Genomic DNA, 24915 nt, shown 5'->3' with positions numbered 1-24915 from the left:
CAACTCTATGGTTTCTGTGTTTACCAATTCTCTAGGACTATCCCACTGGACTCACCCATTTAGTGATGCAAGGCTACTCATATTCTAATTGATTGATCCTTAGAATCATATAACTTAACGTGAGCCAAACCTGTCAAAACTTCACTGCCCTGCCCTGGGATCTCAGAAGAATCCTGGAGAGACTTGCACTGCACTATTACATGGTGCAACTATTTGCAGATAATGCCAATTCTGATAGTCATGTCCTACAGCAACATTTTCTTAATCCACTGTAGTCCAAGCAGGTACAGCTGACCAAGAACAGCAATTTTTTCCCTGAATTAAGTAGCAGTGCATTATCAGTGCTAAATCAGCTTGGGAAGTTGCATTAAGTGAATTTCATGGGCAGGCTCAAACAAGTATTGGTGAGACTTTTAAGGGTGACTAAGAGAAAGCTGTAGGTTCATATGCAGTTACAGTTAAATGGTGCCAATCTGTTTGTCAGCTGCTAAGACACAGTGTAATCCAGGACAACAAATTCAATAAGGGTAAAAAAAACAAAAATTGTACTCCACAAAATAAGTGTGAAATACAGTCTTCTGAAAAGAAAAGCCATCTACATGTCTCACATCTCCCACATGTAAGGGCTTTATTCTTTTTAACTTGTATCAAGAACATATAGTATTTGCAATGTTTTAAGCTCATTATTGTTGTCATCACCACAAACATTGGCATACTTTGGAGTTCATCTGCTGCGGTTTCCAATATTTTTTTGAAGTAATTAGAGTTAATTAAGTAAATTAAAAGTAAATTAAACCAGATCATGTATGACAACTAACCAGGGCAATTAAATCAAATCTTCAAAACAATACAATAAAAAATTGCAATTGTAGATATATAGATATATTAGGGGATTATAAAAAAAAAAAACGTCCCGTGAAGTAAATAACAAATGGAAATGAAAAGTACAAATCTAGAACAAATTATGACATATAGCAATATTTCTCCTGGGGGGGAAATGGTAGAGGCCAGGATTTCATAGACGGGTAAAAGGTAGGAAAGGAAAGGAGGAGAAATCCAAAGATGATAGTAAAGCTGTATCTGCAACAGTTTATTAAAGGAAATTTACGCTTCTAAATCTGCGGCTTCACAAATTCGCATATTTTTTCCTTGGACCCTAACACTTAAAATTCAAGACTAAACTGTATCTAAATCAGCTGATCCATAAAAGCATAAAAAAAGACCGAAGAAAAACAAGTTTTAAGTTGTTAACAGAAAATGAATCATTACTGAAAGTATGGTAATTTTATTTCTAACTAGAGTTCAGCGTCTCAGAGAAGAGGCGGGCGGTCACAAGGTGGTGTCCAAAATTCACGCATTTTCAGAATTCTCAGGGGTGTCAAGGAACGTAACCCCCATGAATTTAGGGGTATTACGTACTTGTACATCTTAGGAGTTATAAGCATATGTAGTATAGTATTGTCTTCAGTAGATAATATAGTAAAGTACATTACAGTATACCATAGTTGTAAATAACTGAATGAACCATTTTTACTGTAATACAATAGGGCAAATTAATAAAAAAATAAATAGCATTCCAGTTTTATTTTTCTATTATCTCAGATCATTTCTTCATTTCTTCAAGGTTTTAGAAGAATAAACCAACTTTGTGATGTTTCCACAGAGTGTGTTTTAAATCTTTTGATCTATAGCTGGTGATAACATGCTTATAAAAACTTTAGTGATGCTTGGGAAAATCTGTTTGAAAAAGTTCTGGTACAAAAGTAACAAAGATGATTAAGGCAAATTCGTAGGGAATCCAGGATTTATGCAAAATTGTTACAGAAAGACCCGACATAGCACAGTAGCTCAACATATGTACAAGGAATCAAACCACTCAGATCAACAACAGGCAAAACTTTTGACCATTATGTCTAATTCAAAGTGTAACTAGATTTTGATACCTATATGTTACAAAATTTGTTAAACTATATGGTCCATGTAAGAAACCTTTCTGCTGTATTAACCAGGGAAAACTGTATGATGTACAGCCGACTACACACAACTGCCTGCATTTTATAATTAGGTTGTAAAATACATGCTGCGTGGAGAAGTAACAACATTATTATGTTTGCAACATAATAGGCTTTGGTCTTTTGATATGCCTTCTATGTGTTGAAATGTCTATTAAACATAATATATTGCATGCATATTTTTTACATTAAATTGATGTAGATGTGAAAATTGAAAAACCATATTCATGTGAAAATAATATTTTAAAAGCTGTCAGCAGCCCTATATATTGGGTTGTCAGATGCCATCATCATCAGTATCACAGTATCATGACATTGTTGCTTTTTAGATTGAATATTCCTGCTCCCACTAAGCTGGTAAAGTTTAATATATGCCCCCTAACCACCTGACTCAATATAATCGGTGTTCTATACAAAGGAACAAATAGCCCCATGTAGTTATAGGTACAAAAATAGCTTTTAACACAACCAATCCCACATACACAGCTAAATACCAATGCAAATCCTTTTTAGTGCCAAACTTTGGTGCAACAATTTTCAAGGTTTCGGACACATACATACATCAACTACCTCTTGTATGAACTGGAAAATGATGGCTCTGCCCAATGTTTTACACTTATTCACATACTCAATTATAGCTTTATATAATTATGTTGGTGTGGTGGGGATGTTTAGCTCTGTTAAGAATTTAGTAACTGCAGATATACATTTGACTGTACATAGATTCCACCCTAAAATATCTCCTCCAAAAAAGAGGTACACCACTACTCCACCAGCATTTGTTTTCATTTTATATGTGCAAAATTTTGCATTCTGTTATTAAGTTAGGTTGTTAGAATTAGACTCTCTTTGGTGCATGTAAGCATTTGTCATTATAACTGTGGCACACACTTACCTTTGGTCAGGTGCCCTGCAAGTATAGCAGATCTAGGATTTAGTCACTGTTAGATTCCATGGAACCACCTTCACTGCTTACTTTTCTGTTTTTTTTCACCGATGATGTAACTTTTTTGCATAAATATGAGTTACATTTTCAGTCTATTTTCAGTGGTGCTGGAAAAAGAGCAGTTTTATGTCAATCAAGCTTCTAAATTAAGTCAATATATAGCCATATTGGTAGTGGAGATTGAAATCTGTGGTTTTATACTGCTGACTGATACTTAAAGCATCAAATGGAATTTACTTATAATGTGTAATGTATGCAAATAAGTCTTATTTAGTTAAAACATAAACAATCAAATCTTTATTTATATATTTAATTTTGCTTGAGTCATGAAGAATAACTGAATTAGTATAGGGCTATATAGAAATTCCCTATACACTATTTTTTCTTGCATATGGCCAGTGTAAGTAATATCATTAACAGCAAAAACATGTTCAAAAAATCGCATGTTGCTAATATGCAAAGTTTCATCAACACAAAACGAATCTGTTGACTTACAATCATAATACTACTTACTCTGAATTTGCAGTTAACAATTCCATCCTTGAGGAATGGGTATATAAAAAAACAAGAATATATATAACACCCTTTCTTTTAAAAAAAAGCACAGAGCCTCCCAGGATACCTTTGTCACACATCCCAGGAGGCTCTTGGTTGCTCCATCCGAGATCAGGCATGAGCAGAGGGGCATTTTCCTTCCCTGATTAGAAGAGATGTCAATTTCACGCATGCACAGTGAGATCGGCACTTTTTTCCCCTTTTTATAGCAGGCTACATCACCTGATCTCGCACCTGCGCAGTGCAAGATCGAGTGGAGTATCTAGAAGAAAGAAGAAGGCTGAAGATGGCAGTGGGACAGAACGGCATGGGACTAGATGGAATAAAGGTCCAGTGCAGTCGAGGGATCTGCAGAATTAAAGGTAAGTGTGATTGTTTTTATTTTTCAACTTAGTTCCATTTTAAGTTAATTTTTAGCCTATGGCCTAATTGAAGTCCAGGACCTATTCCATATTAATTAGGTCCGTCCTTCATAACTGCACCTTACCATACATTATAAAAAGGAACCCCAAATCATCAGTTTAAATAATAAAGCTATTACATTTAAATTGTACAGTAGACCTTTCTTTCTTTGTTTAGAGGATAGGACAAATGTTCCATATTTGCAGTTAACTGACCTTGTGGATAGCCAATCTGTTCTCAGATCTGTATATGTAACTAGTTCAGTATCATCATATTTCAAGGACTTTTTTTACGTATTAGTAAATTAGGTCTTTTCATTTCTGTTTTTAGCTTGATAATTTTTATGTTATGTAATTTTCTCATAGTACAAAAAAACCTCCCCAATATTACTCTAACACAAAGTTTAGGATTACTTTATACTCTTGCACTCTAATTATTACTCTCATTAATATCTTTGTTTGACATTGCCAAATTTCTTTAAAGGATTTCAACAAAACTACTCAAAGCGTGCCAAAAGCTTCAAAAATGCTTTAAAAATCTTGATAAGAGCCTTGAAGAGTGTACTGTACACATTGCTCCTATTATTACATGATTGATATCTCTGTGGGTGCTCCTTATTCAAACCGATAAACAGTAAAGGCAGCAATAAACAACACAATCCACTCAAAATCTGAAACTTGGGAAGATTTTGGAATGTTTATGGCTGAGAGGGGCATGAGCAATTACTTCTAAATTTGAAAGTACTAATTTTTGCCCATAAAATGTGGAGGATCCTTTCCTACTGGGAATAATAAATCAGACATGCACTGCTTCAATTAATCAAGTATTCCAACTTTAAAAGGCAGCCCCAAGTTCAATCAGGAATTGGCAAAAAAAAGTTCCCCATCTCCGAGACACAACTAGACATCTACCCATCTATTGTCATTATATTGTTCCTTCATCCCACACTTCTACCTATTTTATCTAGAAATAAATAAACTGCTACTTACTGAGACTTCACCCAGTCTATGTCAAATCTCCAAGTTGGTAGAATAGTTTGTTTATCCCAGTCAATATGCTTTGAAGTAACCCTGATTTATTTTTGAAAATGATTGAACAGATGAAATTATTTCACACTTCTATAAAAACTGTCATTGGTAAAGTCATTAACAAAAGTGCATTCAGTCTTGTTTACAAAGAAAGGAAATATGTTAAGTTGTGTTTCTATGGTATCTTGGAATTTGTCCCAACATCTGCTCCTTCCCTCGCCTCCTGTCATGATTATTATTCATATACGCAACATATGTTAAAAGTATCTCTTCTTTACTTGTAATCCAATAAGTGCAAATTTTATATATAAAAATCCTTCATAACATTGAACTTCCTAAAAATGATGCAGTTTGTCAAACTACTGATGAAAAACTACTTTGAGAAAAAACTTTATGACCCTGAACGTCCAGTTTACTCTTCAAATAAGATTACGCATTATTATAAGATACTTGACAAAAATATTGTGCAAAACCTCAACTTGATGAATCTTCCATTTTACTGGAAATCATAACAAATTTCAGGCAAGTTTTTATGGTAATTTTGTATTTCTTGCATTTTTATTTCAAGGACAGAGGTTCAACAAACACAAGGTGAGGTGTGTGGAATTATTCTCTACAGTGTTGTAATGGAGAATTGGCACTGTTTAAAAGTAATCAAATTCTGAGAAATAACTGCCTAATAATCTATGTTCTATAAGGTTTGGTAACTGTACAAAACTTAGATTTATCTATCCAAAAAGGAAAAAATGTTTACATAGACCCAACTATACATTCTTTTTGTTACTCCATATATACAGAAAGAAAAGACCAAAATTAAACACTTTTTTTGGCACCCTTACGAGCTGAGCATACTTACCTTTATTTTGTTTCACTTCACTATTCACCATTTAGCCACCGTAAGTAAAGAAACAAAACCATGTGTAACCTCTGAAACATTGCAGTCAGAGCTTAAAGAGGGGCTAAAGACCCTCCTGCTACTATGTGACAGCCAAGACCAGGGGTGGGCAAACTGTTTTAGTCAAGGGCCACAATCTGAAAAAAAAATGCCAAAGGGGCTGGGTCGATGTCAGAGCAAGTGGGGTTATGCCATCATGACGCCCCTGAAAGTGACGTCATGATGGCATAACCCCGCCTACTCTCCCATGTGCAGTGTGTTACTGCACACAACCCGCCCACTCTCCCATCGCTCTCGTCCTCGGCTCATCCGGGACGTGTTTCTCGGTTTTGGCCAGTGTGCCCCCCCCAGTGGGGTCCTTCTCCTGACCCTGCTCGGGGTGGCACCAGCGAGAGCCGCAGAACACCCAAAGGGCTGGAGAAATATCCCCATTGGGCTGTATATGACCCGTAGGCCGTAGTTTGCCCATTCCTGGCCCAGACCAATCATTAGCCCTTTCGCACTGTCATGTGGTTTTTCATATCTTGAAGTACCAAGTTTTTTGTTTGCTCCAGGTGACTTAATAAAGTGGAAAGACAATCTTCAAGGGAAACTAAAACTATTCATTTTCTTTCAGGGTGAAGACTGGTGAGGGGAAAATATGGATTTTCATTCAGTATGTTAAACAGTTCCATGCAATATTTTGATTGCCTATTTTTTCCTAATTTACCATTCACATGCAAGTTATTTTATACTGCTATAGACAGATTAATATTATAATATTGGAAATGTGTAATATATTTTATATATTTCTTAAAATGTATATCCTAGCCAGGTTTCTGTCACCTAGCAGGGACACACATAGAGGTAACAGTTTCTTATACCATGCCCTGTCTTAATGCTTCCACTGTCATAAAAATACCTTTATAAATTTAATAAAATCAGTACCTCTGGCTGGGGAAACAATGAGATGTAAGCTTGGCCAATGTTTTAAGGCCACAGAAAATGTTAGGGAGTATCTTCCTGGGATTCATTTTTTAAAAGCCTTTGCTAAGTGTGTGTGTGTGTGTGTGGAGATATACGAATACAAAAAACTGATGTGAACTAGTCAACTTTAGTGCTTGTTTACATTTAGAGCTGCAAGCCATAGGCTCATGTGTGAAATTCTCATATATTGTAAAGGGACAGTAAATACTGGCACATCAAGGTCCATGCTTGCTGGCATTCAAACCATTTTAACTGTGTTCACAATGTGAATGGATTTCAAATACCTACATAGGTTTCAAGCATTCAATAGGCATTCAGAAAGTAGATTATAATCCTATATTTTCCGTTATTTTAAAGTTCCTTTTCAGACTTTTCCCACATAATTCATTTGCATTATTCCTGTATTGCCTTGTTACACAAAAGCATGCGAATCCAAACTGAATGTATAGACAAATGGGCTATAAACACCATATGTGTTTCTTTAACTTGGGTTTCCAAACTACAGCCAGTATAAATAGAGTCTTAAAGCAGAACTAAACTCGTTGGTGGGTGGTAAGCTTCTGCCATAAGCAGCTTACTTGTTGAATATGGCACATATTTACCCTGTGCAATCATTCTGCAGCATTGATATGTCCAGGACCTGGTATTGTTGCATCCTAGGGAGCCACCATATTCACTGCCGGCTCCCTGGTGTACATCCATTTCAGTCACTGGATGATGTAGTCCTGTTTGCAGAAGTTACTTTGTCCTTGGAGGCTGCCTCTATGTGTGGCCATGGAGAGGGCTGAGCTCTAAACTACACATGGTACATGCGCTACAAATTATGGAACTTAAAAAAATCCATCAGGAGCCAGGGAGTTATTAGTACTACCCCCTGGTGATTTTATGTTTAGATCCGCTTTAATGTAATAAAACTAGATATCTGATTTATTACTATGGGTTACTGCATGTTGATGTCAAATAAAATAAGTCTAAGAGTGCCTTTTTATTTTAACAAGACAGAACAAAGAGCAATACTGTGCAGCAATCAATTAAAATTCAGATTACTATAGTCATATTAGTTACAGGATGATTTCTGATTTGCTGCCACTGGTCTCTGCACTCTGCAAATTCTTATCATTCTACAGCCTTGCTACATAAACCAGTACGACTATCTCATATGCTTAATTCCAGCTTTTAGAGAAGTTTTTCATCCCCTAAAAGAATTCTGGTTACTATTGTGCCTGCAGTTGTAAATATCAGTTGGTATTTGCTTTATAAAATAAACCTGAATGTATAAGACTTGTAGAGTACCCCATGTTTCTGCAGCAGCGGATAATAAACAACATGCTTTAGCCTGGCACTTGCTTACTGCGGTAAAAGACAGCTTTTTCCTCCTTTCATTTTATCTGGCATCAGAGGCTATAAAACAGGAATGTGCACATATCTTGTTTTTCAGATCACAACTCTTCATAACATTGTCCCTCAGAGGTGCATGTGTGGAGGCTGCATATTTCTCAGATACAGCTACTGTGAAAAGACAGAGTTAGATAAATCACAATTGCACTTCGTTTTTCATCTATTATTTGCAGCTTTGTGGGTTTTTTTTTTTTAAACAATGAAAGCTTTAAAGGAAGAGCAATTATTGAGTGATATATAGTAACAAATTCCCTGCAGCATCACACTTACTTAGCTCTAAATTTTACATGCATTGCTGCTTTAATATAGAGTGCAGCCAAGAAGATTAAAAACTATAATCCCAATAATTATCTTCTTGCTATAATATCTCTTCATTAAAATGAAGCAAACACTCAGCATGTACCATGTAATCCGATAAAATAATAAAAAGGGGGATTTTGTTTGAGCTTCACATTCAGAACCTGATATTGTATAGTTTTTTTCTGCAAGTATTAATAAGTAGACACTACAAAATTATTTCACAAAGTCTGCAATATATAGCAAAAAAAGCATTAGGAAGCATTTACATTTTTTTCCCAATAGTAACTGTTTCCAGATCTTTAGATAGGAATAAAATATGGTATCAGGCAATTTGTTCATTTATAAACAGAATTCCACTTCATACAATAAATAGGAAACTGAGGAGAGTAGAAAAATGTATTTTGCATTTGTGTTTCCATTTTCCCTAGTTCTCCCTTATGCAAAGGCCATGAGGCCATGTATGTTCCACTGCATTGTGCAGGATCAGCACTAAAATGGGTTTATCAACACCCAAAAAGAAGAAATACCACATCATTAAAGTGCATGTAAACTATTATATTTCACTTATTTCCTCTTTTTGTGGCATGTTGGCGCTGCCATCTTCATCTGCTTCTCTCTGGATGTTGAATCTTTGGCCATCTTGATTGATCAAGACATATTGACAAAACTCCCATGCAGGTTCACAGGAGTTCATTCAGTCTTGGCAGCCCAGGGCAATACCTGGCATATCCTGGCATGCTGCATTGCGTCGTGTGTGTGCAACTTGCCTGTTCCTTTTGCAATAAAAATCCTGCCTGCTCACAGCTTTTGAATGCAGAACTATAGTTCCACTTTAATTATACCAGGGAAAGTGTTTGGTTGAATCTGTTCAAAAGCCTCAATGTATAGTTTAAAGTTGAGTGACCCCTTAAACTACTAAAAAAGCAGAAACATATTGCACTTAGTTTTGCTATCACTTATTTTCTTGATTTTACTTATTCTTTTAGTTTAAAAAGTCAAAAGATGCATAAAAAGCATCCCATTAAGAATAAATAGACATTCTTGCAAACTTACGCTTAAGCCAGTAGCCGTATCAGTGCATTGTCAGCAGTACAAATATATGCCGAACCCAGGTATGTTATTTATGATAGATATTTATGATAGGCTGCTGTTACAGCAACCATGTAAATATGCTTTTTCGTCGAAAGCAAATGCGATAGTTATGATTTTCAGGGTATGATGTTCTTCAGATGATCTTGAATTATGTATCCAGCAAGGTTTGAAGTGCATTATAAATTCATGTTCACATACATACTTCCTAAGAAGTGACAGATATGTGGTAGAAACCTTGTGGTCTATTCATTTTAGAAATACATCTATCCATTTACAACTTGTGCAGACTACATAATGTTATGCAATTTACAAATATTCTTAACATATATGAATATTGTCTTGGTCAAATCTGTAGGATTTATTGGTGACGTAAAGTTTAGAGTACATTTCCTCAGTTACGGTATTAATGTATTAAAAACATAAATGTAACTGAAACGTTTTTGTATTGTGGAATTATTTTTATGTACTTTTCAGACTTGAATACCCAAGGGCTTACCTAAGCCCTCACTTCAAATACAGGGCCACCTTCGGTGAAGGGCAAGGGGTGCATCTGTACTGGGCCCCGATCAAAAGAGCTTGACTTTTGCAATGCTGGAACTTTTAGACATATGCAGGGGCCCAGGAAGTTTATCTAGTATGTACCCTAGAAATTTGTGATGGTGATCCTGTTCAAACACTCATCAGTAGGAAATGTTGCATTTGAGGAAACACATTTCATAACTGATCAAATGGAGCCCCTGAACTCTGCAATACTGTATTGTAGTAATAAAAATCTATTGACCTGAGCTTGAGGTGTTTTTCAAACCCCCATTTATTGTAAAACAACACCTGTAGAGGGTGCATTCCATATAAACTTCTAGCTCTGAGCTCTTTCAGGAGATTTGGTGCCAAAGACAACAATATCTATACATACATGTCTCCCAGAAAGACATGGACACTTCCTGACTACAATATAGTCCAATACCTACAGCCACTCATCTGCAGACCCCAAGAGACACCAGCTTTATCGGCCTACTTTGGGATACCTGCAGGATCTTACATTCTTTAGCCTGGTGTCAAATAGTAAAATTACCACATCAAGTTCAGTTGCATAAAACATGTGCTTTATTTTTTATTTCACTACAGAGTCTGGTACAGCACATAACTAACAACAACGTACCTAACTGGATTCCAGACAAGCTGATATGGGGAACCTGTTGTTTCTTTACTGAAGAATAACAAATCTTTAAACAATCTGGACTTAAGTTCAGCATCATAAACACATTTTTTAAAATATGTGTAAGAACAGATTAAAGAAACTCTTCTCAGCTTTCAGCCTTTAAAACCTGAAATAGTACCAATACCCAGGTATAATAATACAGATACTAACAATTATAAAATTTCCTAGTTCTTTAAATTACACTGGCCAAGGGACTCAGAACCAGGTAGCATCACAATATCAACCCACCAAATTTAAAGGGAAGCTAAGTATCAAACTATTGCTTCTTTGTAATTACTTCTAAATTGTTGTAGCTCCCCTTTACATGTCACTATTGAAATTTAAATTCTGTATACAAACAATGAAAACAGTTGCAGCAACTGACTGATTCGTATCCAGCCAATGACAAGATAAGTCAGTTTGTGTGTATCACTGCTTCTGTGATAAATGGCACACTCTCCCTTTCATGCCTGAGTTCTGAGTCTTGGGATTTGCCCAAAGCATGTATGAATGAACATTACAAACACCTCACACTAGAGTAACTAAAACGTATATATGGGCATAGGAACAACAAAGACATTTATAAAAAAAAAGAAGGTATACCCAAAATGGTAACCATTCTAAACATAATTTACCTAGCTTGTAAGCAAAGTACACATAGAAAGAGCCCTCTGTAAAGTTAACTTTAATCATGGAATCAGATTCCCGCATGGCAATCTTCCAGGCCTGTATGTTTCAATGACAGTATTTGTTTCCCACCAGGGAATGTTTGAGGGAATTTCCCTGTTTTATAAATATAGCCCTTAAAGTTTCTTTAAAGGAATATGTATATCATTGAATAAATTGGAGTTGTATTTGTTTTTTATTGTTCATTTAGTTATATTTTTTTCCAAAAAATATATTCAATGAGTGTTTCTTGAATATGCCTTAAATTGCATTTCATTGAACCTCTCCTTTGTTATCTTCTCAACAATCTGCTCATGTATGGCCAGACCTTGCCTCCCAAGCAGCAGCTCCACAGACTGATTGTTGAAACTTGTTTCCACCAAAGAGCTCTTTTGCCTATCAGGAAGACATGTTTTGACCTTGTTTTGGAAAGTACTGAATACTCAGACACTCAGGCTAGCTTTGGTTGCTGGAGACAAATTGTCTGGAGTACCTGCAGGCTTTAACAATATAGTAAGCTTGTCTTACACTGTCTGCCTGCCACATTCAAAGACAGCATTTTTAGAATAAAATACTCCTGAAATATTATCTAAGCTATATTGATCTCCATATTTTATTGTAATTATGTTTAAAATTTAGAATCTACTTTAGGTGTTGTTTCCATGATAGATTGAGGCAGAGCATATGCAAATACAACTAGGTGAAGGCAGTCACTGTAACATTCAACATTGGCCTCTACACTAGATAACTGGCGTTAGTCCTGCATATCTATATAGCTTATATTCTTTTTAATATCCATAGCTTGAAGTTCATTTTTTTCACATATACGAAATCATGGCATATGACTCTTGCATATCCATCACAAGAGGGAGATTTCAAAGCTTTCACTACTTAAACATCTGCAAAGAGTAAAAGATATTAAATATTTATAGCCAGTGGCTTCCCTTGGATGCAGAGCAAGAATGGCTCATATGACATTTCTGGAGGTAATTTTTTGGAAAGCAAGAGTAAAATCTTTTTACTATGCAAATTTATAAGTTCCATAGCAACCGCACATTTCTTTGTATTAGGGCAATCAAATTCTGAATTTGGAGTTTAGTGGATTACACTCAACATTTTTCAAAATTGATGCAGGTAGATATCCCTATGTAAATATGCTATTTGTATATTATAGTTCTGCACAGCAAATGTATTTTACTGTTGTAATATTGCTGAGGAAACGTACGCAAACATACCATTATTTTGTACCTCTGTTGCATGGATGGCTGCTGTTCTTTAAATCTGAGTATTCTAGCATGCAAATTATTGATTTACACATTTCAGTACGGTAGAATGGCTTTGTCAGGCTGCATCCTCATACACTTACAGGCTTAGAGGGTTATTAATAAAGTTGTCTTATACTTTTCTTGACTATTGAATTAGAGAAAGTTGAACTTGACAATAAAAACATTATACTATACTCCATTGGTGATAACATTATATCTTTTACTTACTGAGATCAAAGTATGCATGCTTGTGTAATATGTTATTTTTTGAAGATACTACATCTTTGTTCAGTCTGTAATATCTCAATAGGATAATGAACACAACAGGAAATGTTCTGAATTTTGTTTACATGGTTAAACTATTTAAATTAAAGGACATTGTAGCCTTAGTGGGCTATCATTGAAAAATAAATACTGGAACATCAAAAAATGATTTATTACCTTGGTACATAGCCTAACAAAAAGGTAATCTGCAGCTGAAATTTTAGATAATTAGTTTTGTATAATTGGGCTATCAAAAGGTGACTTCTGATTGGTGGTTGAAAGCATTGCTGCTTTTTATATTGTAAATCAAGGCTTTGGTTTTAGTTTGACACTTTTGTTTCCTTAATTAACGGTAATTTACCAGTAAAATGTTTTTTTTTTTTATTAGCAGGTATGGCAGCTCAGCCCAGATTAAACATTTAAGTTTTTCTATTGACTAAAGTGTTTGATCATGATACAACCAAATCTATTATTATCTGGCTTTAGAAACTGGGATCATTTTCCTAGGATTGTAATATAAGTGGAATTAAAGACAAAGTTAGAAATAATTTTTTTAACACTATAAATGTATAAAGCAAAATCATAGGTGGTTCTCCACATTATTTTGCCAGGTTCTCGTGATGGTTACAGGAGCTCTGGTTCTTCTTTTGGGAACTTGTACCATATTTTTTTTCTCCAGTTCCAATGTGACACACTTTTGGAGCCAGATCCCATCCCATCCCATAATCTAACAGTTTACTGTCTATCCTGTCCCTGGGGTTCCAGCTATCTTCTTCTTCCCTTACAACTCCATTACTAATATGGTCTAAAAAGGTTCTGTTCTAGTTATTCTGGGTAATGCTGCCTGTGCCTGCAGACCTGCACTCTGGAAACTGGTTCACAAGGTCTGTGATGTCACAGTAATGGAAGACCTTACTAGTTCTCTTGTGACATTGTTTAGTGACATATGGTACTACTGGTCTGGGTCTTGTTATCACCTGAAAACTGACATCAGAAAGCCAGTTATTTCCCTCCCCATCTGGGAGCTAGCACCACCTTCTACTTATCTCTAGCACACTACCTCCTATTTTCCTCTCTCCCTATTTAGCTTGTTTTTTACTCCCATTTTTTATGACCCTATGTCCTAGGACTTCTGAATTGAAAATATGTTACCAAGGGCTTTCATTTGTTGCCATAAAGGACACTTTAATCTTCCATTTTTTCCTATGCAGTATTAGCTCTTTCTGGACTCCTACCCTCAGGTTCTGCTTACCTTCGTTCTTGTGAAAACAAGCCCACACTAATTTCAGCAGTTTACCCTTACCTTTAGTGAATTGTGACTTACAAAACTTACAAAAATCTTGTACAAAATATGTCCTATTCATAGTTCATAATAACCTATACTCTATATCCCACTGAGCTTTGTTAGTGCTGACCTGTCCATGTAAAGGACAGGACTTACCAATATTCTATGATATTACAGCATATAATAAGATGTTAATTATTTTACTACATTTCCTTTAGATACCACTTTATATTATAATGTTACATTCTAATGTAGAAGCATGGCAATGAAGTTATGAAAGGTGAAGAAAAGTTGACAAACCAGCCAAAATATTTTAATTAAAAATGCCACTATTTTTAGGTTGTTAACAGATAATTACTATTAGTAAACAGCAAATTTAGGATGGTAATAAATGAGATGCATTCTGTCTATTTAAAAAGACAAAAATTATATGCATTTATGTTTCTCTGAAAATCTTCAGTCTTTATGTTCAGTTATTGGCTTGGAGGAATTTCTTCCAGAAACTTAATAATGGGACAACTTGCAGGTTATATTATTTTGATGTGGCTTTTATTGCTATAGAGTTAATGTAACAGTTAACACTTGATCTGATTTGATAGCTTAGTAAATCTAGGCATATAGTATTTTGTCAATGAATACCAGCAGGAATGAAAACCTTAAATGAACTGTGACATTTAAAAAGATCTTTGATGATATAAGAAAAAAAATTGATAATGTACATCTATTCTCACTATGGAAAAAAGTGAATGTGAAGCTTTTTGACTTTTTGGCTTTGTCGCCTGTGTCCCGTGGTGAGTGAGGATGATTTTACTCAATGTAATGCAAGCTTAACTATAAGTAAGATAATATTTTTTTCAATGTGTTCATTTTATTACACAGTTCATTCTGTATCTACCATTAAAGGGGGTCAATATTTTAACCCAAACAGTGTTTTGGTGCAATAAAGAATGTATAGATCAGCACTGGCCATTATTATTTCCTATTATTAGAACTGGATTGAATATTAGCTTTTAGGCCTTGATTTTAGGCTAGGATTTGATGCTGTATGTAATAAAGCTTGATGACACCTAAAAAAACGGGCTTTCATTTGCAGCTGTCACATAATCTTTTGAAAGCCATTCCCTAGGGTCTTCAGTACTGTTATTAATTTGAATATAACATGTATTTGTAGACTTTAGCACTAATCTTTGAAATAACTCAACTAATATTTGAACAAAATTCACCTTTGTTGGATACATTGAGAAACAAAATAATATGATTTCCAGGGATGACATGTAGCACTTCCTCTCTCGGGAGGGGCTGGATATTTCCGGTTCTGTACCACTTACTCTGGTCTGACCCAATACACTAATGAAGAGAGTTTAAACAAAAAGGGAGTTTAATTTTGTTACCACTATAATAAAGTGAGTTTAAGAGGTGAATAACATACAAAATACGATAAATTTAGGTTGGGGAGAAAATTAAAAAACACAGATATAATCATAGAACAATACAAAATATCAATAAACATATACTCCCATCACCACCAATCAGTAAGGTAGTTCTTCTTTATCATTGATCAATATAACTAAAGAAAGGTTGACCAACACAGTTCTCTTAAATCCCCCCTCACAGGCCAGTGATTACTAATAATCGGTACCAATTATGTCGGGCCCTTACTCCTTTAGGTGGAAATCAAAAACTTGGATGGAGCCCTCATGAGTCAAACAGTTCTCCTCCTTGGGAAGAGCAAGGGGGGAAATAAATCCAGTTCTGACGTGAACATACAACGATTCCTCTCAATTCAAACAGGGATTTCCCAACAATGCAGTGAGTCAATGTAACGATAAGTGCAAAGGAGAAAAAAAAGAATCAAAGCCACCAACAGACAAACAGCTTACAGGATTTAATTCCAAAGGCAAGAATAGGTTAGATCTGACACTCTGGTGAACCGGGATTGTTGAAATCAGAACACCGCTGTAAATGACAGATGAGAAGGGGTTCTTTATACAACAGGCAGTATTTATCTGAAGGCCCACAGCCACGTGTTCCATTTTGAAGGGTTGCTCAGTCTCACAGGAGATACACTAGACTCCTTGCTTCTGCCACCAGAATCAATAGCTTCCCTCTGGCTGCTCTCCTAATCAATGTGCCCAGGCTGGTTCTCCACTGGAGAGTCTCCCCCCTCTCTCCTTCCTCACAAAAACTCTATCCTCCTCCAAAAATGTTCCCCCAGTGCTCTCTCTCCATGCAACAGGTTCCTCCTTTCTTTTGTTCCCCCTCCATGCAGCCATCTAGCGGTGGTTTAGGCACAGTGTCTTCACACAACATAATGACATTGCTGACAGCAATAAAACCTTAAAGTCTTTAAAGGACATAAACACATCTGCTACCTTACAGGGGCTTTCCAATAAGCTAATCCTAGATAATAACAAAGCAGGAAGGTACATAATAAACTCTTGTATCAGATTAGAGACAAAATGATCTTACATTTACCAGTTTTACATTATACTACCATGTCTACTTTTAGAATAGAGATGTGTTGCAGCACCGCTGGGAATCAGGTACATTGTAATTTATAAGTTTGGTTCAGGCTCATTACTAAACAAACATAAAATATATGCATATTCCTAACATTGATCTATGTATTTAGTTAGTTTATCTGGCTTCTTATTAAATGTGTAAACACAAAAAATAGTAACTATAGAATGTCACCCGTTTTAATTGGAAAAACCTAGACAATGCAATTATCTTTATACTCATTAGTTGTATATATAACTAGAAAGTTGCAAACAGTCCCCTAGAGCATTGAATGCCCTTCTAAGCCTTCATTATTTTATGCAAACAAATATACTTATTTCACTCATGTTTAAAACAGTCTTGTCAACAATATATATATATATATATATATATATATATATATATGTTTATTATGTTGGTATCTATAATGTGTTAATTGTTATGTCCCAGGGCACTTATCCCCACTGTAAACCTTGCAACACAAGAAAGAGTATCTTCAGAACAATTAATTTCTGTTTTATTGACATTGGGATGTGCTCTATATATATATATATATATATATATATATATATATATATATTTGCAGTTGACTGGTTGTCAGTGTGGATTCAACATTGCTCAATCAAATCAATAATCATTTAATACATTACCAAAATTGAGTATGACATGTTTTGGACTTTTGTAATTCCTTTTAATATTGCCTACTTAGTAAAATAATTTTCTTCCTTTCACCACTTATTTTAACCGTTCTGTTCTTAAACCTGGAAAATAAGTTATTGATTGTTTTGCATTCAGAATATTTCTTAAACTGACACCTCTAATAATATACAGAGAATGATATAGTGAATACAATATTATTTACCACCAATGGAGACTGAAGGACATGGAGAGGACCCATAGGAGGACATGCTAGCTAGAAGAAATAAATTGTTGACACAATATAGGCAGACACAAAATCAAGTTGTCAATATTCTAGTTTGTTTATAAGGTCATTCATTGCTGAATGTATTTATAAAAACCAAATATCCAAAGCAATGTTCATTTTAAACTCCCATGGACTTTTACTGACTTTGTAATTGTTCACAGTGACATTAAATATGCCCTGATTAAGATTTGACATTTCAGAAAGTGGCATGTTTTCCCCTATGTATATCTTTATGCTAATTAAGAAATTGAGATGATTAAAACTGTTACAGTGTTTTTCTGTCTTTGAAGCTCATTACATACAATTAGCAATTTGGTTAGTAATTGTTAACTAGGGACTAGTGACCTATACTTGATATGTATCATGATCTGCAATGCAACTGGTAAGTCTTGTGCATTGTTTCCTTTTTTTGTGCCTTTTAGCAAATATAATGATGGTGACCTCAGAACATTCTGACATCAAATCAATTGCAAATGACACTGGTAATTTTCTATCTTACTCCACATTCACATTGACATCTCTTTTGCTGAAAGGTTGAAATTGAGATTGTTTTGGTGTTATTGTCTTAGTACCGTTTGAACAATTTGATTTTGATTTCTTAATCACTAAAGCATTGTTAACGAAAAAGAAGAGTCTGTCTTTCAGATATTCCATCTTTGAGAAGAGAATATTTGCAGGATGCACACACATCAATGCTTGTTACATTATTTTTGTCTATTTGTAAAGGGTTTATGCATTTCACTTGATTTCTATGCAGAACTCACCAAATATTCCACAATCTCAAATGCAATTTACCTGGGGTATAATGTTTGTGGCACTGTATCTATAAATGCATGTTCTCTGCATTCATGCAAGTTACTTGTGTAATCAAAATACGTACCCTGACTACTTGATATCAAAAATAGCATTTCAATTTTCAGGGAGGCAGGATGTGTTGGTAAATCCAAAAAGTTCAGAGACGGTGACAATGGTTAGTTAATTTGCAAAGTAAATATCCAATCGCATTTGCTTGAAACATAAACAAAACAGGACGTTTTCTAGCATGTAATTGGTTGACTAAAGGAAACACGATTTCCTCTTGCTTACTAAGCCCAAAGAACATTCATTTTCTTGAGTGAACAGTCTCTATTCCTGTAGTGCATCATCCCCTACATCTTACAATTTGACTGTTTCTTCTTCATTGATTTGACTGAGACAAATCTTAATAATACTGCTACATCCTTTACAGGCTGTTTTATTCATTTCAATAGAATATGAATATGTATAAAAATGAACACAAATTTGAAAGGCATTAGATGCAATGCTTAATACAAGCCTATACTCAATTTTTTTCACTAAGTCTCTAAGATCCTTAGCAAATGAAATGTGCTTAAAATAAGATTATTGTGCATAATACCATCTGCGGCAAAATGGCAAAAGTAACATTTTAATTAACTGCTCAATTTGTTACATGCACAACTATCTTTTTGCTGCTCTTAAAATTATTGTTTCCATTGTGTCCTCTTAAAAAGAAATATTTGGCAGTTTTAGTTACATAACCAGTGGAAGTAATAAAAGGAAACAAAAATGTACATTGTGATATCTTTTCACATTTACAAGCAAATTTCGGTGAAGGAGAACTGCATGAATTGAAAAAATAACAGCCGTATAAATATGTCAACAAAAGCAATTGATATTACGAATAGATATAAATTTGTGCTTCTATGATTACAGCTTAACATTGTTTAGTGGCATTTCATTTACACTGCAAATAACTTTAAGTATACTATTTTCACTGTTATTATTTTCCAAGTGAGGATATCAGTAGTGGTGGTTCTCGCAGTATGAGTGTAAAAATTAGGGAAGGTGAAGGTGAATAGTGTGACGATTTACTGATTATCATAATGGCCTTAGAGTACTGGGTTGCTAGGTTCAATGACTACTAGGCTTATCTATGTGGAAGGTCTGTATATGTTTTGTGTTTTCTTCTGGATGCTCTGGATTACTTTTGCAGGACAAATGATCATAGTAGGCTAATTTGACTACCAAACGTGTTGTGTGTAGTTATGATATAGTGATTGTGAGCTACCGTATTTTCCGGCGTACAAGACGACTTTTTAACCCTGAAAAATCAACTTTTTTTTTAACAGCATATGTGTAGGCTGTATTTGGACCATAAGACGCAGGGACTTTTTCCCCCCACTTCTGGGGGGAAAAAAGTGGGTCTTATGGTCCGAAAAATACGGTATATATAAATACATATATATTAATATATATTCATATGGATTCATGGCATTCAAGGAAGTAGCTGCAGCAAATTCTTCAAATAATCTTGTATAACTGAGGTTTTGGTGGGACGAAACTCACCATATTCACACATATATAGTTTCCAAAATGCAGAAACCTTAGGAAAGGTACTATTGTTGATTGTCATACTCTAAACTGCTAGTGAGACTGTTTATCATGATGAGATACTATATATGGCACATCATCACAGTTCTTTACACCTCCCTTTTAAATACCTGTAAATTACAATAAATAGGTGCTAACAATTACATGTGTAAGACAATTAAGGGGTTGTTCTAATTAAAAGACCTACAACTTCCTAAAACTGTTGTTTTATTAATGGTTTTGCACATGCTAAAAAAAAAAAAATCACACAGATTAGCTTCTCTCTGCTTGTTGGGCTTTTGTGGTCATAAATGCAGCCCAGAAGACAATAGTCCTGCCTATAATCTAGAAGAATGATCTACTCGAATAAGGTTTAGTTACACTGGGCGTAGGGACCAGAAGAGTTGAATTGGTGAAGATGATACAAGTGAAGATGTGTTATTGTAGTTATTGCTAACCACTCTATCACTTGGCAGGTGGTGTTTAATGCTTTAATGTGGGAGCCTGTAAAATGTCCAGCTGGAAACAAGATACTAACTAGGGTCCTAAAACATAAACTATAGTGAGCAATCCTTACAGTGTTATGTATTCTTAGTATTTCATATGCATATAGATATATAATATTTTTATTTACTAGACTTTTAATATCAGCTCAAAGATTTCCATATAATAAACATAGGTGCTATTCATTATTAAGTATTTTGTTTACTTGGTTCTCTCATAACCGAAAAAAATAGTATTTTTTTAATAGTATTAATTAATATTGAAATGCATTTTCTTTCCCTGATGTAAAAGAAATAATACCAATTACATATATGAGGAAACAGATGTGTTAATTGTTTCTACAGTCTGCTTCCATATTAAAAATATATATTATTCATGTTATGACATGGCAGAAAATAAACAATTAAGTGGATACGCTATGTGGTTGATCGTATAACTTGCATATGGTACTTAGAACAATATCTAAGCCTCCCTGCAAATGGGTGAAAAAAACACTTTGGAGGATTTATTTTATAATTATATCAGTTGTGAAAGTGAACTGCATTTACTATGCAGTAGATATTGTAGCATACAGTTTTGGTCTAGCAATTAGATTTTATCTAACTAAACTCTTGAGTTTATAGTCTCTTTTTTGGCCTCAAAAATTTGTTTACAGAAGTGTTTTGTGATCTTTATAACATGAGGGAACCCCTTGAAATAATTTTCATTGCTAAACTTTGGGAAGAATGTCACCAATACAGATAGCCAAAAAGCTAATTGGAATCTGTTAATCTGACCTGAGAGTGACAAACTGCTCATTGCTCGAGGAACCCCTAGCAACCTCTGGAGAACTCCCAGGATCCACAGTTGGGAAACACTGGTTTATAGCTTCAAATAGCAGCAAGTAGCAGCAAATGCATGGTCGACTAAAATAAATATTCCTCCAACAAATACATAAAACAGGGAGAGAGTAGATTAAGAGTTCTGTAATCAAACATAAATTCTAATGTAAGTGCTACACACTGGTTTAATGCACTTATTGTTACATATGTTACTTATGGGGATATGAATATTGATAATTTAGGTAAGACCGCAAACTACATAGCAAGTCAAGTTGTACCATGTAGTGTAAGATTTAGAGAAGGAAATTGTAAGGCACTTACCTGTCCAGCGAGGCCACGGCGTCCTTGGGCATCACAGCCAGCGGGGGAGAGGCCGCTGCAGCAGGCAGTGTGGCCGAGGCTGCTGCTGGCGGGGGGATCCATTCTGGCCGAACTACTGTTTGGCCAGGCAGCATCCCCAGTATCCCTATGGACGTGAACAGAGATGTTCTTGTTCTCAGCAGTCCTGCTGACATGCAAAATAGGGCACATCCCAGGAGTGTTGTGGGAAGAGGTGCGCGTGCTACCAAGCGTGCCTTTGGTACCCCCGGGGGCCAGGCACTCGGCTGTTTCGCCACAGGGCGGGACATAGTTTGAATTCCCTGGGGCCGCAGGGGATTCAGTTATCCTCCAATCAAATGGCGCCGGTGGCACAAGGTCATTGGGCACTCTGACCATTTAAGGAGAACCTGTTCTAAACACCATTGCCCGCAATAAGCCTCTGTGTGTACAGTGTGCTTGGGTGCGTTCTCTGTGTGTTGTGTCATAACTAATAGCGACCCGGTCTGATAACTGGTTCTGCCTGAACTCAACCTGTACTGACCTTGGATTGTTTCTGACTACTCTTGCCTGCCGCCTGCCCTGACCTCGGATTGATCCTGACCTGCCTTTGCCTTATCCATATGTACCACGCTTATCAGACTGATCTTCTGTGAATGACCTTTGCCTTGTTTTGTGACGACATAAAGCTTGATCAAAGGATTCTTGGAGTTGGCTGTGGTTTGTGTGCCCAGGCGCATTACAGAAATTTTCCACTTTTCCACTTGCCCTCTCTAATAAAACTATGTTCTTTAAAACCCGAATTAACCACTTTGGTTTTTTTTTCTCTCAATGAGCCTTTATCTTTATTTACCTCTGAGCTGCTCTTAGTTCCATTAGGAACAAATACAACACATAAATCAATTGCAAAAGTACCAATGCCTGAATCTGATTGGTGGTTGTGAGTGACTTGTTTGTACTTCCATTTTAACTAAAAGCTTGTTATATGTAAGAGGCAGTTAGGAGGGTGTCCAGCATTAGATGTAGGCTCATTCCAAGATCACAGTTATTAGATTACAGGCATATGGGAGTTGGGTAGGTAGATGTGTGTCCTTAATATTTCCAATTTTTTTGCATTTTACTTTGCATTGCTTGTAAAGCATATTTAGTACACAGGCTAAGCTTTATGTGATATTTTTTTCATTTTATTTTATGGAGTGTGTGGTTGGAATAAAATATTTAAGGTAGATTTAAACCCTAACTGAATGCCATTTTATTTGGTAAAACACTGTGTATAAAGTCAGTCATGGTTTTTATGCTGTATTGTATGTCAGCACCTCAGTCATTTTCCAGTCAATTCTTGTACTCACAAAAACTAAAACATTTTTTTTCTCTGGATAAGCTTACCAAAAATGACAAAGGCGGATCAATAACTTTGCTTCAGGATAGCAGTTTTTTGTCTGAAAAGGGCTGCACATGGCAGATTGACAATGCAGGAGCACAGGTGGAAGACAGTTGTCCCCCCATAGCAAGAGGTAAATTACCTTTCTGAACAGGATCATTAGGTATAATTTTAATGAAAGAATCCAATTTATAGAAATTGAAAACAACTTTTGAAATTATGTTACCATGTTAAAGCTTATACTGTATTTTTCGCGCTATAAGACGCTCCGGAATATAAGACGCACCCAATTTTAAAGGAGGAAAATCTAGAAAAAAAAGATTCTGAAAGATTATTCCCCTTCTGATCACTCATGTGCCATTCATACCGGTATTCCCCTTCTGATCACTCATGTGCCATTGATTGTCCCCTTCTGATCACTCTGTGCCATTCAAATTCCCCTTCTGATCACTCTGTGCCGTTCAAATTAACCTTCTGATAACTCTGTGCCGTACACTTACCTTTTTTTCCACTGTACGGCAGTTAGAACAGGGATCAGCAGGGGGCGCTGTGCCGACTTCTTTCGCTCTGCACTGCAGCCAGGAGGAGACACACGCTGCAGCCAGCGAGGAGAGGAGACACACGCTGCAGGCAGTGAGGAGAGGAGACACACGCAGGATCGGGTATCGGGTGAGTATCTTATTTTAATTATTTTATAACACGGTATTTGTCATATAAGACGCACCAACTTTTCCCCCCCAGTTTTGGGGAAGAAAACGTGCCTCTTATACGGCAAAAAATACGGTATATTTTATAGAACTGAGTTAGATATTCTTTAAAGGCTTTACACAGGGACATGTCATTAGAAGACTGCCATTTTCCAGGAGCTGAGAGTTGTACATATACAAGCAATAGACTTTTCTTTGTGATCACTTCTTTAGATGCCACTTTATTGTAGCAAGTTTTATGTTGGTAACAAAAAACATAAAAAACTGAAAAAAATCAGGCTATGTAGAAAAGGATTCTGGCATGAGAAACCTAAAAAAAATTAATTAATTGGTAATGTACATGGTTAAAGAGGTTTTGAAAAACATTTTTGAAACCTTAACAAACATTTTTAATACTCTAGTTTTATAACTCTTTCAATGGCTGTGATTGTGTCTGTGGTACAGCTAGTATTAGCTTTGCCAAATACGGGAAGTCCACACTCCCCTTTTTCATACATAATTTAATACAAGCACCCTGGGGCAGAATAGTGCAGTCTACTTGGTATTGCAGGGTAAAACAGGAGGAATATTAGAAAGCCCTAATTTTATGGGAACACAGATGCCTGTTTCCTTCATATAATCACTATTGTCTTTAGGATTGCCCAGTAAAGCATTAAAACTGGGTAATATTTTAGACATTGATCTATCCACCAATATATTGTTTTCTCCCTTGACACTTGCATACAGATAGTCAGTAAGCCTAGATATCAAAGTGTAGGAAATGGGAACACCAAAAATTTCCAATGCAATCAATAAACTTTTTGCCACTGTAGGTCATCTAAGCCTATACTACAAAATAACATTTCAACTTTACTGAGAGTATCTCTTGCCATTGACAAAAAAAAAATTCCAGCAGCACATTCTAGGGATTGTAATTTATATATTGATTCCTAATTCTAATTTCACCTTTATTTTCTTTCCAGTGGTGATGTAAAAATAATTTCCCTTGAGAATCTACTTGGTTTTAAACAAGAAAGGTTATGTTGAGAAAGAACAGTGCACATTAAGCTATAATCCATCAATAGAAAGCAAGAAGTCATACTGACTTGGTAATGAAATAGTTATTCTACAAAAGTCAA

The 24915-nt window shown here is 35.6% G+C and overlaps 1 protein-coding gene across 2 annotated transcripts in view; it reads left to right on the top strand.

Annotated features, from left to right (window-relative positions):
- The window catches only part of TAFA5 (TAFA chemokine like family member 5), a 263867-nt gene that overhangs the window by 220171 nt on the left and 18781 nt on the right, over positions 1 to 24915 (top strand). The window contains exon 4 of one of the 2 annotated variants that reach the window (XM_072401622.1): positions 6455 to 6493. The exons of the other annotated variant lie outside the window; for it this stretch is intronic. Coding sequence (XP_072257723.1) covers positions 6455 to 6469 — 15 coding nt within the window. The 3' untranslated portion in view covers positions 6470 to 6493. The remainder of the gene's footprint in view (positions 1 to 6454; positions 6494 to 24915) is intronic. 2 annotated transcript variants of the gene reach the window in all.

This window comes from Pyxicephalus adspersus, chromosome 2 (genome assembly GCF_032062135.1).
Source record: "Pyxicephalus adspersus chromosome 2, UCB_Pads_2.0, whole genome shotgun sequence".
In the NCBI taxonomy this organism is placed as follows: domain Eukaryota; kingdom Metazoa; phylum Chordata; class Amphibia; order Anura; family Pyxicephalidae; genus Pyxicephalus; species Pyxicephalus adspersus.
This window is presented reverse-complemented; position numbering and strand designations above follow the sequence as displayed.